The 15,191-nt window shown below is 53.5% G+C and overlaps 2 protein-coding genes across 2 annotated transcripts; one reads left to right on the top strand and one right to left on the bottom strand.

Moving 5' to 3' along the window:
* Window positions 1-576: 576 nt before the first annotated feature.
* BDP81DRAFT_3533 (AIG2-like family protein) lies at window positions 577-1,606 on the bottom strand. The gene is made up of 4 exons (XM_060586244.1): window positions 1,421-1,606; window positions 1,364-1,371; window positions 854-1,298; window positions 577-750 (listed from the first exon to the last, which is right to left on the bottom strand). Exons 1-4 carry the CDS (start codon window positions 1,449-1,451, stop codon window positions 665-667), a joined length of 570 nt encoding a protein of 189 aa, XP_060451444.1. The 5' UTR covers window positions 1,452-1,606; the 3' UTR covers window positions 577-664.
* A 573-nt stretch (window positions 1,607-2,179) lies between these two features.
* On the top strand, window positions 2,180-14,382 carry BDP81DRAFT_3521 (FAT domain-containing protein). The gene is made up of 4 exons (XM_060586226.1): window positions 2,180-2,504; window positions 2,621-2,778; window positions 2,834-13,489; window positions 13,541-14,382. The coding sequence occupies exons 1-4, from the start codon at window positions 2,450-2,452 to the stop codon at window positions 14,225-14,227; spliced, it is 11,556 nt and encodes a 3,851-aa protein (XP_060451443.1). The 5' UTR covers window positions 2,180-2,449; the 3' UTR covers window positions 14,228-14,382.
* The last annotated feature ends 809 nt before the right edge of the window (window positions 14,383-15,191 follow it).

Below are 15,191 nucleotides of genomic sequence, written 5' to 3'. Positions count from 1 at the left end.
ACTTTACACGACGTATCGGCGCCTGTTCCTGAGCTAGTGTAAGTTCCTGTGGCTCGTTTTGTGATGGCATGATTCTCAGCCGCTCAACAAAAAAACGCCGGGCCTGCATGCTCGCTCAGCAAGCTTGCATGAGCGTGGACCACTCAGAAGCTGTTTTCTGGTCAGCGAGTATTAGTGCACTTACCATGGGCGTTGCTGATATCATCAAGGCTGCCCCTCGGATTGAGGGCTTCCCCCGCTTTGAATGGTTGCATTGCCGCCCAAACCTGGCCATAGGACGACGACGACAGCCACGACAACATCACATCACATTACGGGGGGAAGGCACACGTACTCACGCACTGCAGCCCTGCGCGCCAAGGCTGGCGGCAGTCGTCAACTCATTCATGGTGCATGACTGGTTAACAAGACGTCGTCTTCTCTGTTTGCTGATATCGCGTCCTGGTTTCATCTATCCGTCACATCGTAATTGCCCGTCTGCCTTGTGAGAGCGGCGGCGCTGACATGTCCACCTCACACCGCCCTACCGGCCCTGTCGCAGACCTGCGTCGGCCGCCTGCCGTGAGAGCCCATCAAATAATGCCGTTTGCCGCCATGTGACAGAGAAGAACAGGAAAAGAAGAGGCATGTTGACCTAATTGAAGTCCCCTAGCCAAGCATCACTCTACTTGGCACCAGCATCCTTCTTCTCCTCGTGACCGTTTGCATCTTCCTTCTCTACCTTTTCAAACTCTGCATAATCGTCGCAGCCTAGTTGTGATTTTGCCAATGTCAGTAAAAAGTGCTCCCTCGGCCAGCCAAGCCAGTTCGCCCTCCATCCAGAAATTGAAAAGGAGACGGTGGCTTGTCTCACCTTCAAAGACATAGCTCTCGCGCGTCCAGACGTGCATCTTGTCCTTGCGGAACTCTTCGAATGACCACTCCACGCGCTCCAAGTTCTCCGGGCGCTTGTAGATGTAAGCCATGGCCTCCTTGTCCTCTTCCTTCTGCTCCGCACCAGCACCAGCACCAGCACCACCACCGCCGCCGCCGCGGACCTTGACGGTGACCATCTTCTTCTCGTACTCGGAGCCCTCGAAAAAGTCGAGCTTGAGGACGTTGGCGTCCGTGAGACCCGTGGCGTAGATGCCCAGAACAGAACCGCCGGCTTCGGGGATCATGCCCGGGTAGTCGGCCAGCTGGACGCGGTGGCGGGTGTGGTCGTGCAGAAGGGCGGGCGTGAATGTGTAGAGGTCCTTGATTGCCTGGGGCGGGTTGCCGTTGCCTTGGACGACCGTGAAGAAGACTTTGGGCTCCATCTAGGGAGGAGTGTTAGTCACATGAGCTTCCCGAAAGGTTGACGAGGGTGAGGTGGGTGACTGACCAGAGTGCCTGTCGAGAGTGTTAGCTGGTGGTCATGAAATACTACGTTGAGACTTACCGTAGAAGAAGGCTGTATGCGGTCCGCTCATCTTGGATACGTTTTCTTGGTGTTGGACAGAAGTAGGTAGGTTATGTGTTATCGGGATGACTTCGTGAGATGTTGAAGTTGACCAAATGAGAGTTGCTGCCCAAGCGTTGACGATGCAGAGGCCGTCGAAAAGAAAACCAGTGCGCGAGAATCTAGTCTTTATACACTCCTCTTCAATCTCAAATGAGACTGGTAACTCACTTGTGCCTCCCGATTCAAACTTGCGAATACCGATCTGCCTGATTAAGGTGGATTGGTACACTTAGAAATGCCAACACATAAAACCGTTGTCTTTACTTTTCTTTGTGGACTTCACACAAACATGAAAGAATAATTTGCCTGCATAAAAGCCGTTTGAAAACGTGAAAGAAACCCAACGTAGGCAAGCAACGATGTAAGACTGAACAAAGGTGACCGAAGAATGAGGTGGAATCCCGGCCCGCCTCCGGACCACGATTCACCGGCGGCCGGAGCTCTTATCGCTCTCCAGACAAGATAAGGAGCTTTAGGCAAACACCCCTGCCCCCAGACGCGGCCCGGTAGGCCCTCCGGGTGGAACTTTTATGGAGCCTAAGCCACGGATCAATATTCTTCAGATACCTAGCGCCAAATGATTTGGCGGCTCGTTCCCCCAGCTTCGCGACTGCCTTTGGAAATTTGAGAGCTCACGTCGAGCCTGGGCCATCAAATCCATTTAACCAAGCCGCGCGACCTTGAGTGATTGGGAAACGACTGGGGCACCCCGATAACCAAGGCACACGCGAAAGACAGACCGGAATTGTAAAATTACCTTTTGGTCCTTCTATTCACATTCATAACCACCAGCGGCCTTTTTTTTCCCTTTCCCATCGTTTACGAGATACCCCTCCAACTCCGGCGCGCGCTCTCATCCGCATCCTCGATCCATCAGCCTCGCCGCGACACGAAGTCATCTACGATACCCTCCCCTCCCACGCATGGGAACGAATCACGCGTCCCCCGAGGGCCATTGACGCCGCCATGTCGGGCACCACAATTGACGATGTCGTCAAGCGACTTAGCAGTCCGGACACGGGTACGGAACGAACCTCTCGTGCGATGCGATGCGATCGATTCCTCGAACCCGGAACCCCACCGTGGTGGAGGCGCATCACCTTTCGTCATGGTCTTGCTGACATGTGTGTGGTACAGACTCGAGAGTCAGGTTAGAGGCGGCGACTACCTTACGCGACAGCTTAGATCACTACACCAACGGGACCATATACCCCCCTTTCCTGAAGCGAATGGTTCCGATCTTCCTCGCCATCCTAAGAGGACCATGCATCTTCCAGAGCAACTCCCCGGAGCAGGTGAGCCATCCCCACATCAACCTTGATGAGTGCGCCCGTTGACATTGGATCCCAGAAACTGCGAACATGTATCCTCGAGGTCCTCAATCGATTGCCAGCGACACCATCCCCGACCGAACCCTTCGAACCCTACGCGGAAGAGGTTGTCGATCTGCTGATGCAGCTGGTCCGAACGGACAACGAAGAGAATGCGACGCTATGCGTCAAGATTATCTCGGATGTCATGCGTCACCAACACAAAGTCCTGCAGGGCAAGGTGCAGGCATTCCTCAACCTGATCCAGGAGCTCTTCGAACAGATGGAGAAGGTCGTGCGGGAACAGCTGGACAACACGTCACTCTCGACGGCATCAAACTCTGGCGCACCATCAACGCCAGGCAGCTCCCAGACGAACTTCCAGTCACCTAGACCGGGCTCCCCCGTAGCGTCGGTCACAGATCTCGGCCCGGATCCCCAGCAGCAGAATCGGTTGCTGCTGAAGGGCATGCAGTCTTTCAAAGTCCTCTCGGAATGCCCCATCATTGTAGTTTCCGTCTTCCAGGTCTATCGAAATACTGTTGCGTCAAACGTTAAGGCTTTCGTCCCTCTTATTAAGGGGTTCCTCTGCCTCCAGGCGAGCGCGCAGAAGCAGGCACATGCCGATGCGAAGGCTAGGGGACAGATCTTTACAGGAGTCAGCCCGTTGATTAAGAACCGGGCCGCTTTCGGCGAATTCATCACAGCCCAGGTTAAGACGATGAGCTTTCTGGCTTACCTTTTGCGTCAATACTCTCAGCAATTGACAGATTTCTTACCGACACTACCTGAGATCGTGGTTCGGCTCCTGCAGGACTGCCCAAGAGAGAAGTCAAGTGCGCGTAAGGAGCTGCTTGTTGCTATTAGGCATATCATCAACTTCAACTTCCGCAAGATCTTCTTGCCAAAGATTGACGAGCTCCTGGACGAGAAGACGTTGATCGGCGATGGCCTGACAGTGTACGAGACTATGAGACCGCTCGCGTATAGCATGCTCGCCGATCTCATCCATCACGTTCGCGATAGTCTCACGCCGGAGCAAATTCGCAAGACGGTGGAGGTCTACACCAAAAACCTCCAGGATAACTTCCCAGGGACAAGTTTCCAGACCATGAGCGCCAAACTCCTCCTTAATATGGCGGAGTGCATCGCCAAGATGCCTAACAAGGTCGACGCGCGGCACTATCTGATCATGATCCTGAACGCTATTGGCGACAAGTTCGTGGCCATGAATAGACAGTATCCCAACGCAGTGAAGCTCTCGAAACTCTACGCCCAGCAAGCCGCTGACGGAACCCAGGATAGCTACCTTGCGGACAAGGATCACCCGCCTGACTGGGACGAGACCGACATCTTCACTGCCATGCCGATCAAAACGTCAAATCCAAGGGACAGAGGCGCAGACCCCGTTGTGGACAACAAGTTCCTGTTTAAGAACCTGATGAACGGGCTGAAGAACACTTTCTACCAGCTCAGAACGTGCAATGTCAACAACGTAATCGACGTCCAGAATGCTCCTCAACACTGGCAAGATGTCGCCTATGGATTTACAGCTGAGGAGGTTAACGTCATCGTGAAGCTGTTCAGAGAGGGCGCCTACGTTTTCCGCTACTACGAAATTGAGAAGCCGGCAACCGAGTCCCAGTACATGTCGCCCGTGGAGTATATGGCCAACTTCTACATGGTTTCTAGCAGTAAGGAAGAGAAGGAATTACTCGAGACGTTTGCGACTGTCTTCCACTGCATTGATCCGGCGACGTTCCACGAAGTCTTCCAGCAAGAGATCCCCCACCTGTACGACATGATCTTTGAGCACACGGGATTGCTCCACATCCCTCAGTTCTTCCTCGCAAGCGAAGCCACCTCACCAAGCTTTTGCGGCATGTTGCTGCGCTTCTTGATGGAGAGAATCGACCAAGTTGGCTCAGCGGACGTCAAAAAGTCGTCAATTCTGCTGAGGCTGTTCAAGTTGGCCTTCATGGCAGTTACACTCTTCGCCAATCAGAACGAACAGGTCCTGCTTCCTCACGTTGTGGATATTGTCACCAAGTCCATTGAGCTGTCGACAAAGGCTGAAGAGCCCATGAACTACTTCCTACTCCTGAGATCGTTGTTCCGAAGCATTGGTGGCGGCAAGTTTGAGCATCTTTATAAGCAGATCTTGCCACTACTTGAAATGCTGCTGGATGTGCTCAACAACCTGCTCATGGCAGCAAGAAAACCTGCCGAGCGTGACCTCTACGTGGAGCTGTGCTTGACGGTGCCGGCACGTCTCAGCAACTTGTTGCCCCATCTCAGCTTCCTGATGCGGCCACTGGTTGTCGCCTTGCGCGCTAACACTGATCTAGTTGGCCAAGGACTGCGGACGCTGGAGCTCTGTGTCGACAACCTTACTGCAGACTATCTGGACCCCATCATGGCTCCGGTCATTGATGAGTTGATGACGGCGCTGTTTGACCATCTCAAACCCCATCCCTACAGTCATTTCCACGCTCACACAACGATGCGCATCCTTGGAAAGCTTGGAGGCCGCAACCGAAAGTTCATGACCGACGCGCAACCCCTCAACTACAAGGACTACGCCGACGACCCGACCAGCTTCGATCTCCGCCTGATCGGCTCCAAGAAGGATAGAGCTTTCCCTGCGGAGACAGGTGTCGATTTCGCTATTAGAAAGTTGATGGAGCAGCCAAAGGCCGGCAAGGGAAACCAGTCGCGTCAGTATGATGGCTACTACAAGAAGCAATCCTTCCACTTCGTCAAGTCCCAGCTGAAGATGCGGATCGGCTTCGAGAACTTGCCCGACGACATGCCTAGACTTCTGCGCCTCCAAGCTCAAGATCTAGCCGCCAGAAGAATCGACTTTGACTTCTCTGCTTTTACAACACACGACAGAGAGCGATCTATTCCCAAGAAGGATGAGCAAGACGACCTACTTAAGCGTTTGCTGAAGGCCGTCATGTTTGCCGAGTCTCTGCCTGATTTCAAGGAAGAAGCACAGGCATTCCTCATGAACATCTGCAAGCACTTTACAATCATTGAGGTCGGCCGAGCCTTGGTTGACGTCAAGCGAACGTACAGCCCATTCGATCCCAATGCCGGAGAAGGCCCACTCTTTATTGATACCCGGGTGCTCTCTGATGCTATCGTGGAATCGTTGGCTTCGGATCACCCAGAGGTACGAGAATCTGCGCAGCGCGCGATCCGGGAGGTGTATGACTCTGCCACCACAATTCTGGGCAATGAGCAGAGTGTTGCTAGGCTGCCTCTCTTCAATAACTTGAGCACCACATTCTGCCATGGCTGCTACGAAGAAGAGTGGTTCACCAAAACTGGCGGCTCGCTTGGTATCAACTTCCTTCTCAACGAGCTTGACCTAGGTGACCTATGGGTTGCGGGCAAGCAGATTGAGTTCATTCGCTCTCTCATGTACGTCATCAAGGACATGCCCCAGGACCTCCCTGAGAAGACTAGAAGATCTGCCCAGGTCACCTTGGAGACATTGTTGCAAAGAATCACAAAGAACATCAAGAAGGAGGATGCCATGCCACAGCAAAACCCGGGTCAGCCGCCGCAACAGAGGTCCCGCCTCGCACAAATCTGCATGCAGTTCAATACGGAATTGGCGCATATGAATCGCCATGTTCGCGAGACTGCGAAGCGATCACTCGAACTCATCGCCAAGGCGGCCAACTGTGCCGTTTGGGAGCTGATTGAACCCTACAAGGAGCGATTCCTTCAGCCAATCTACTCCAAGCCCCTTCGTGCCCTGCCGTTCCCCATTCAGATCGGCTACATTGACGCGATGACGTACCACATGACCTTGCGGAAGGAATGGGTTACTTTTGACGACAACTTGACCAGACTACTTATGGAGTCCTTGGCTTTGGCTGATGCGAGCGATGAGTCTCTGGCCAACAAGCCAGGAGAATTCAGAACGCACGAATACATCGTTAACCTTAGGGTAGCATGTATCAACATCCTCAGCACCGCCACCAATTTCGAAGAGTTTGCGCCGCTCAAGCAAGGTAGCCACCCTACCCGTTCCAAGATTGTCTCGGTATTCTTCAAGTGCCTGTACTCGGACTCGAAGGCCACAATCGACGCGGCATATAGTGCCCTCAAGAATACCCTGGAGGCCCATCAGAAGCTCCCGAAGGACTTGCTCCAAGGTGGTTTGAGACCAGTTCTTGCTAGCCTCCAGGACCCCAAGAAGCTCTCGACCCATGGCTTGGACAACCTTGGCCGACTCTTGAAGCTGCTCACTACATACTTCAAGGTCGAAATTGGAGCTCGCTTGCTCGATCACGTCAAGGTGCTTGCAGAGCCCAGCACTCTGCAACAGCTCTCCTTCACCTTCTTTGAGCAGAATGCTCCGATGAAGGTCATTGCTGCTGTCTTCAACATCTTCCACCTTTTGCCGCCTCAGGCAGAGGGTTTCAAGCAACGTCTCATTGATCTGGCATTGGAGCTGGAGGAGAAGCTGCGCCGTACCCACGAAAGTCCCTTCCGAGCACCGTTGTACAAGTTCATCAACCGGTACCCCAACGAGGTTTGGAACTTCATTCTGCCGAAGCTTGAAGATCTCAAGTACGGACGCTTCATCTCACAAGTGATCCGCAACCCCGAGAGCGGCCCCCTTAGAGAAACGATGTCTTCCAACGTTCAAGCTCTGATTGACTTCTGCAATAATGCGATTTCTCAAAACAAGGACAACAAGCTCGTCGCCGTCGTCAATGCCGTTCACATTCTCTACTCCCTTACCCAGTCGCCTGGAACAGACACTTGGCTAGAGAAGAAGGAGCATCTGACCTGGTTGAAGCAAGTCGGCAAAGAGCTGGAGAAGCAGATGCGGGGCCATACACTTGCACCCAACTTGAGACTTCCCGCGTGCCAGGCGTCAGACCAGCTGATGTCAATCTTCATCAAGTCTTTGGAACGTAACCCCAAAGACCTCGAGTCGCTCTTCAGCTTGGTAGATTCAGTCACGACTGACGACCTCCGTGCCTCGCAGCCTCTGATCGCCTACATCTACAAGAACATCGTCAGCAGCGATTCGCCAGAGTTCTGGAAATCGACGGTTCTCAGATGCCTTGACGCCTACCCCCAGAAGAACATCTCTCAGAAAATGAAGTGTTTCTTGCTACACTACATTGTCAATCCGATTGTTGCCATGGACGTGCAGCGTAACTGGAACCTGCCGCCACAGACCAAGGGTCGATTCATGGACAAGACAATTATCGATGCTGTCAACGCGAAGATATGGAAGTTGCACCAAGATGCCAGCCAACACGACAATGACGATCTCCTGCAGCCAGGCATCGACCACACGAAATTTGAAGTTCTCCAGCTGTCAGCGGTGTTGGTCAAGTACCACTCCACTATTTTCCAGGAGGCTAGGAAGGACATTATTAAGAGTTGCTGGACCTTGATCCGACTGGACGATGTCATCAACAAGCACGCCGCCTACGTCGTGATCGCCTACTTCATCGCGCTATATGAGACGCCGGTGAAGATCGTCACACAAGTGTACCTCTCACTGCTGAGAGCAAACCAGAACGAGGGACGGGCCTTGGTCACACAGGCTCTGGAGCTGATAGCTCCCGTTCTGCCCAAACGACTGGGAACACAGGCTCATGATCGTAATGCGGGATGGGCGCTGGCTCCTAGAAAGATCCTCGCCGATGAAGGGCAGAATGTGCAGCAAATGACCAGCATTTTCCACTTCTTGGTCAGGCATCCTGACCTGTTCTATGAGTCGAGAGATAAGTACGCTATGCTCATAATATCGTCTATGAGGAAAGTTGCTGCGCCACCCAACCCTTCGAATGAGTCCAAGAAGCTCGCTCTTAACATGATGTGGCTCATCTGGCTCTGGGAGCAACGGCGTGTTGACGGCAAGGGAGACGCAGTGTCGCGTTCCATCTCCGAGTCACCGACGTCTAAGAAGCGCAAGTTGGACAGCGGAGATCAGCCCATGTCGTCACCTCCTACTGTTAGGCAAAACCTAGACCGCAACGATTATCAAATTGCGCCTCTCGCGCGCCAGAAAATGATTAAGTATCTGGTCGAATTCATTGCTCAATTGAATGAGCGGTACCAACTACCGTCCACCAAGGCAAGAGACAATGCTTCCACAAACGGCCCCGCCATGCCGCCCACGTCTACCGAGTTGTGCAAGAAGGCCATGAGCCTATTTTACAACTTAGTTCAGCCCCAGTACTGGGGTGATCTGGACATTGATCTCTATCCCAATGTCACCGATGTTGTTTTGGCCAGCGATAAGACGCAGAACTTCCTTGCAGCGGATCCCTCTGACGAGAAGTTTGATGAGAAGTTCATCACAAACATCATCAACACTCTTCAGGTTGTTCGCATCATCCTAAACTCCAAGCCAGATGAATGGATTGCCAAGAACATGCCATCGGTCCAGAAAGTCCTCGATAAGGTTCTCAAAAGCGAGAACCCCGAGTTGCAGGATTGCTTGCACCTTGCAGACAAGAAGTACGATGATGACCGCGACCTGAAGTCAATCATCCAGAGGGTACTCGATGCTGTTCCTGAGGACGTGCCGATGGAGGATGCCGACGCTGAGGGTGAAACGGAGTCGCAGAACTCTGAGATTATCAACTCTTTGTCCTCAATTGCCGGCGAGGCCATGGCGGCAGGACACTATGGATCCGGAGTCAACATTCTGTGGTCATTGGGCAACCGCAAGCCCTCCGTCATTGACCAACATATCACGGTCCTCATGAAGGCTCTGCAGAGCAAGTTGGCCCGCGAACACGTTCAGCATTACACGGCCGTCGCCAATCATCAGGCAGGGCAGCCTCGGACCCAGGATGCAAACACTCCAACGGGAGAAATGTCAACATACGATCTTGAGGTTTCGACTGCTCTCATGACCAAGGCTATCCAGGTCGTTGCGCTGCGAATGGAGGTTCTGGGCGACAATCGACGACCATTCCTCAGTGTTCTCGCGACACTAGTAGAGAAGTCTATGCATATCCCTCTGTGCGAGGAGATCCTCAACATGGTGGAAGGCTGGGTGTTCCGTTCTGAAGGCACCTGGCCTACGCTCAAGGAAAAGACTGCAGTTCTCCACAAGATGTTGTCCTTTGAGCATCGCCAAGACTCAACCATGTTGACGAAATTCCTCGAGCTGGTCATTCGCATCTACGAGGATCCCAAGATCACCCGTACCGAGTTGACTGTTCGCATGGAACATGCTTTCCTGATCGGCACACGCGCTCAGGACGTGGACATGCGCAACCGCTTCATGGCTATTTTCGACAAGAGTCTTTCAAAGACTGCCAGCGCACGCCTTGCCTACGTTCTGACCTCTCAGAACTGGGACACTCTGGCTGACAGCTACTGGCTGGCACAGTCATCGCACCTTCTCCTTGGCGCGGTTGAACTGAACAACCCCATCCAGCTGCACCAAGAAGACTTCAAGACAATGCCACTCACTCAACTCTTTTCAATTCATGCCAAGGATAACAGGGAGCCCACGAGTATGTCGGACGACAAGCTTGACAATTTGGTCACTGCTCACCGACGTTTCATGAGCGAGCTTGGTGAGGTCAAGGTTCGAGACCTTATTGAGCCTCTTGTCCAGCTTCAACATGTCGACAACACCCTTGCTCATCAGCTTTGGATCGCCTTGTTCCCTATTTACTGGTCTGCGACGATGAAGGAAGAACGCACCGACCTCGAGCGTGGCATGGTTGCCCTCCTCACCAAGGACTACCACAGCCGCCAGATCGACAAGCGGCCGAACGTGGTACAATCCCTCCTGGAAGGTGCAGCCAAGGCCTGGCCGGATTGCAAGATTCCGCCGCACGTTCTCAAGTACGAGGCCAAGACTTACGATGCGTGGTACACCGCGCTCGTCCAGCTTGAGAACGCGGCCATCAAGCCAGAGATCGAATCGGCAACTGTTCGTGAAAGCAATCTGGATGCACTTGTCGAGCTGTATGCTTCTCTACAAGAAGATGACTTGTTCTACGGCACTTGGCGTAGACGATGCCAATTTGTTGAGACGAATGCTGCACTGTCTTATGAGCAAAACGGAATGTGGGACAAGGCCCAAAAGATGTACGAGGCCGCTCAGATCAAGGCTCGGACGGGTGTCATCCCCTTCTCTCAAGGAGAATATGTCCTCTGGGAAGATCACTGGGTTTTGTGTGCACAGAAGCTGCAGCAATGGGAGATTCTCCAAGATTTCGCCAAGCACGAGAACTTCCAGGACCTGCTTCTAGAGTGCGCTTGGAGGAACAACACTGAGATGTGGCAAACACAGGAGCATCGTGAGGCGCTCGACAACCTTATCAAGGGCGTTATGGACGCTCCGACGCCTCGACGCGCCTTCTTCCAGGCCTTCATGTCGCTTCTCAAGTTCTACAACAAGCAAGAAACGCCTCAGGACTTTGCCAAGTCGTGCGACGAGGCCATTCAACTTTCTATCCGGAAGTGGCATCAGCTGCCGAAGCAGCTCACCAAGGCACACATCCCTCTGCTTCAGAACTTCCAGCAGTTGGTCGAACTCCACGACGCCAGCGTGATCTGCAACAGCTTGGCTAGCACCAACCAGTCTAACTTGGACGTTAAGAGCGGAGAACTCAAGCTCCTGCTTGGTGCATGGCGCGATCGTTTGCCCAACGTCTGGGACGACATCACTGCCTGGCAAGACCTGGTAACCTGGCGCCAGCATATCTTTGGCCTCATCAACCAGACGTACCTCCAGCTGCTTCCTCAAGGGGGTGGACAGAACGCCAGTGGTGCCTCGTTTGCCTACCGTGGATATCACGAGACTGCCTGGATCATCAATCGCTTCGCACACGTTGCTCGCAAACACAGCCTGCCGGAGGTCTGCATCACACAACTGAGCAGAATTTACACGCTTCCCAACATCGAGATCCAAGAAGCATTCCTTAAGCTGCGGGAGCAGGCCAAGTGCCATTACGAGAATCCCGAAGAGCTTACGAGCGGATTGGACGTGATCAACAACACCAATCTCAACTACTTCAACCCACCTCAGAAAGCCGAGTTCTACACTCTGAAGGGCATGTTCCTGGAGAAACTCAAGCAAAAGGAAGAGGCCGATTCTGCTTACGGCACAGCCCTGTACTTCGATATCACCGCTGCCAAGGCTTGGGCTGAATGGGGCTATTTCAACGAGCGCAAGTACAAGGAGGACCCGACTGATATCAACTCGGCCCGCCAGGCACTTACGTCGTACTTGCAAGCCGCCGGCAGCTACAAGAATGCCAAGTCACGCAAGCTCATTGCTCGCATCTTGTGGTTGCTCAGCCTGGACGATGCCAACGGCTCCATTGCAGCTGGCTTTGACGACTTCAAGGGCGAGACTCCTGTCTGGTACTGGATCACGTACATTCCTCAGCTCATCACTGGTCTTGGACATAAGGAAGCACCCAGGGTCCACCAGATCCTGAGCAAGATCGCCAGGTCCTATCCTCAAGCGTTGTACTTCCAGCTGCGAACCAACAGGGAAGACATGCTTGTCATCAAGAAGAACCAGGAAGCCAAGGAGAAGGCCCGCCAGCGTGCCCAGTCGACGGTTTCCAATGGCAAGCCCAGCGCTTCGCCTCAACAGCCCAAGCAAGACGGCGTCCCGAAGCCGGATGCTTCTGGTTCAAGGCCTGGTACTGCAAGTGGCGGCGACGCGAATGCCTCTGTTAAAACCGAAGGCAACGACGCCAACGGCACTCCGGCTGCTCAGGCCAATGGCGCAGCTGCTGGCGGAGATCAAACAACCACCGGTCAGAAGAAGCCGCCATGGGAACTTACCGAGGAGATTATGAGTGCTTTGAAGACCGCCTTCCCCCTCCTCGCGCTGTCGATGGAGACCATGGTGGACCAGATCCAGAAGCACTTCAAGTGCCCTCCCGATGAAGACGCGTACCGTCTTATCGTTGCTCTGCTTAATGATGCGCTAGCGTACGTCAGCCGCATGCCTTCATCGTTCGCCAAGGACGTCAAGCTTCCCTCGGCCACGGAGACCAACATTACGCGCTTCGCCGAAACGATTCTCCCAGCTCACATCAAGAAGTCATTCGAGGCCGATTTTGTTACTGTCAAACCGACCATGTACGAGTATATCCATAAACTCCGACGTTGGCGCAACAAGTTTGAGGAGAAGCTTGATCGTAGAACGACTCGCGTCTCGCTGGAAGCATTCTCGCCGCACCTCTCTGAATTCCGTTACCAGAGGTTCGATGATGTCGAGATTCCTGGCCAGTACCTGCATCACAAGGACAAGAACCAAGACTTCATTCGCATTGAGCGCTTCTTGCCCAACGTTGATCTCGTCCGATCGATCAGCGCATCGTACCGCCGTCTCCAGATGCGCGGTCACGATGGAAGCATCCATTCGTGGGCTGTTCAGCACCCGGCGGCGAGACACTGCCGTCGCGAGGAGCGCATCCTGCAGCTCTTCAGGCAACTCAACCAGACCTTGGGTAGAAGAAAGGAGAGTCGCCGCCGAGACCTTCAGTTCACTCTGCCTCTGATGGTTCCTCTGGCGCCTCATATTCGTATTGTGCAGGAGGACACATCATATATCACCCTCCAAAGTGTATACGAGGACCATTGCCGACGCCACGGCATGTCCAAGGACGATCCTGTGTTGTTCACCATGGAGAAGTTGCGCGGCGTTCTCGACACGAAGAACTCGGTAAGTGGTGCGATCTACGAGCGGATTGCAAAGTCTAACAATTCTTCACAGAAGCATGCTGAGCAAAGCGCAACCGCCCGACTTGAGGTGTTCCACGCCATCCAGGAGAAGTGGGTGCCACAGAACTTGGCCCTGGACTATTTCCAGAAGGCCTTCCCCGACTTTACCGAGTTCTGGCTGTTCCGCAGACAGTTCTCGTACCAGCTTGCATCGCTCACTTTTATGACGTACATCCTGTACATGCACAACCGTTACCCGCAGAAGATCAATATTGCTCGTGGATCCGGCAACATCTGGGGTTCGGAGCTCATGGCGTACATGAGCGCTGCAAAGCCCTTCTTCCACAACCCAGAGCCAGTGCCATTCCGTCTGACGCCCAACCTCCAGACGCTCATGGGCCCATTGGCGACGGAGGGTATCTTCAGCTGTGCTCTTATGGCCATCGCGCGATGCCTCACAGAGCCCGAGTACGAGCTCGAGCACGCACTCACGCTCTTCGTGCGCGATGAAATGATTTTCTGGTTCACGAGCTCCCACCGGACGGTGCAAATGACGGAGAACCAGCTCCGCGAATCGGTGCAAGTGAACAGCGACTCAGTGGTCAAGCGGGCCGTGAGCCTGGCACAGAGCCCCGTTGGCAATTTGCCTGCCAACCAGACGGTCATTGACCTCGTCGCCAAGGCTGTCAACCCTATGAATTTGGCGCAGTGCGATGCGTTATGGATGCCGTACTTGTAAGAAGACGTGTGAGGAGGACGAAAGGAGACAGAGGACCTGGAGATTACCCGCGCGTGTGTGTCTCGGGAGGTTTCCCTGTTGTATGATTTTAGCAAGGCGTTTTTGGGATGCGAAAGAGGTATGGGTTGGACCTGGGGGTCATGACGGCCATGCATGATTATTTGGCGGGAGAGCAAGGGAGAAAAAGATGAATGGTTTAGAGATGACGATTCCTTGTTGTATTTGTACGGCCGTCTAGTATCGGAAGCTCTCTCACACATTAGCTGGTTAGAGCCCTCGACGTTGAAGCAAGATTACAGCTTCATGATAATCAGATTGTTTGTTGTTCAAGTTTACTATTTTGATGGAAGTTCAATTTATGTCTTTTTAGACTTTGCGGTGACAGACGCGCCATATATTTCCGAATAAAGCGAACCGTTGTACTCCGTAGAGGCGAAGATGAACTTTCAGACGTAGAGTTTCGGGAGATCGGGAGAAATGGCAGTTTGCCGCGCGTGGAAAGCCGGGGTCGACCCGGTTCGGCTAGCCAAGGACCCTTGTCTCCAAGCCTCCCTGACGCCAAAACGCCAACTTACCAAAGCATCGGTGACAGTCCGAACTCGCTTGGCCGCCACTTCTTTCTCCACCTCGTTTGTGTGGTTCACCCGTTCAGAGGACGAAGTCCGCAACCCGCCCGCCAATACGGACTACGTACCCATACCTACTCACTCACCGCGGAGAGCCACCGGGCGAGTCGGGGCGCGTTTCTTGGCTTGGCCTTATCAACAAGTAGTTTCTTGAGCTTCCTTATCGGGTGCACTCACACACAAAACTCCACGTTGGAAAGATGAATGACGATTTGTAATCCCGGGGAGTGAGGAGCCGTCCGGGGGGTGTGGACTGGGGCACGGCGGACACGGAACTGTCATTGATTGCTTGCTTGCTCTTGTCGGTATCTTTTTTGCCCGTCTATTTCTCAACACTT

This window comes from Colletotrichum phormii, assembly GCF_030913505.1.
Source record: "Colletotrichum phormii strain CBS 102054 chromosome Unknown BDP81scaffold_1, whole genome shotgun sequence".
Taxonomy (NCBI): Eukaryota; Fungi; Ascomycota; class Sordariomycetes; order Glomerellales; family Glomerellaceae; genus Colletotrichum; species Colletotrichum phormii.
This window is presented reverse-complemented; position numbering and strand designations above follow the sequence as displayed.

Bases quoted from the DNA above. Each gene is read 5' to 3' on its own strand.
- BDP81DRAFT_3533 (XM_060586244.1), bottom strand. From the start codon at position 1,451: ATGAGCGGACCGCATACAGCCTTCTTCTACG. The intron at 751-853 runs GTGAGACAAGCC...AATCACAACTAG, and splicing joins CGAGAGCTATGTCTTTGAAG to GCTGCGACGATTATGCAGAG.
- BDP81DRAFT_3521 (XM_060586226.1), top strand. From the start codon at position 2,450: ATGTCGGGCACCACAATTGACGATGTCGTCAAGCGACTTAGCAGTCCG. The intron at 2,505-2,620 runs GTACGGAACGAA...TGTGTGGTACAG, and splicing joins ACTTAGCAGTCCGGACACGG to ACTCGAGAGTCAGGTTAGAG. The intron at 2,779-2,833 runs GTGAGCCATCCC...ATTGGATCCCAG, and splicing joins AGAGCAACTCCCCGGAGCAG to AAACTGCGAACATGTATCCT.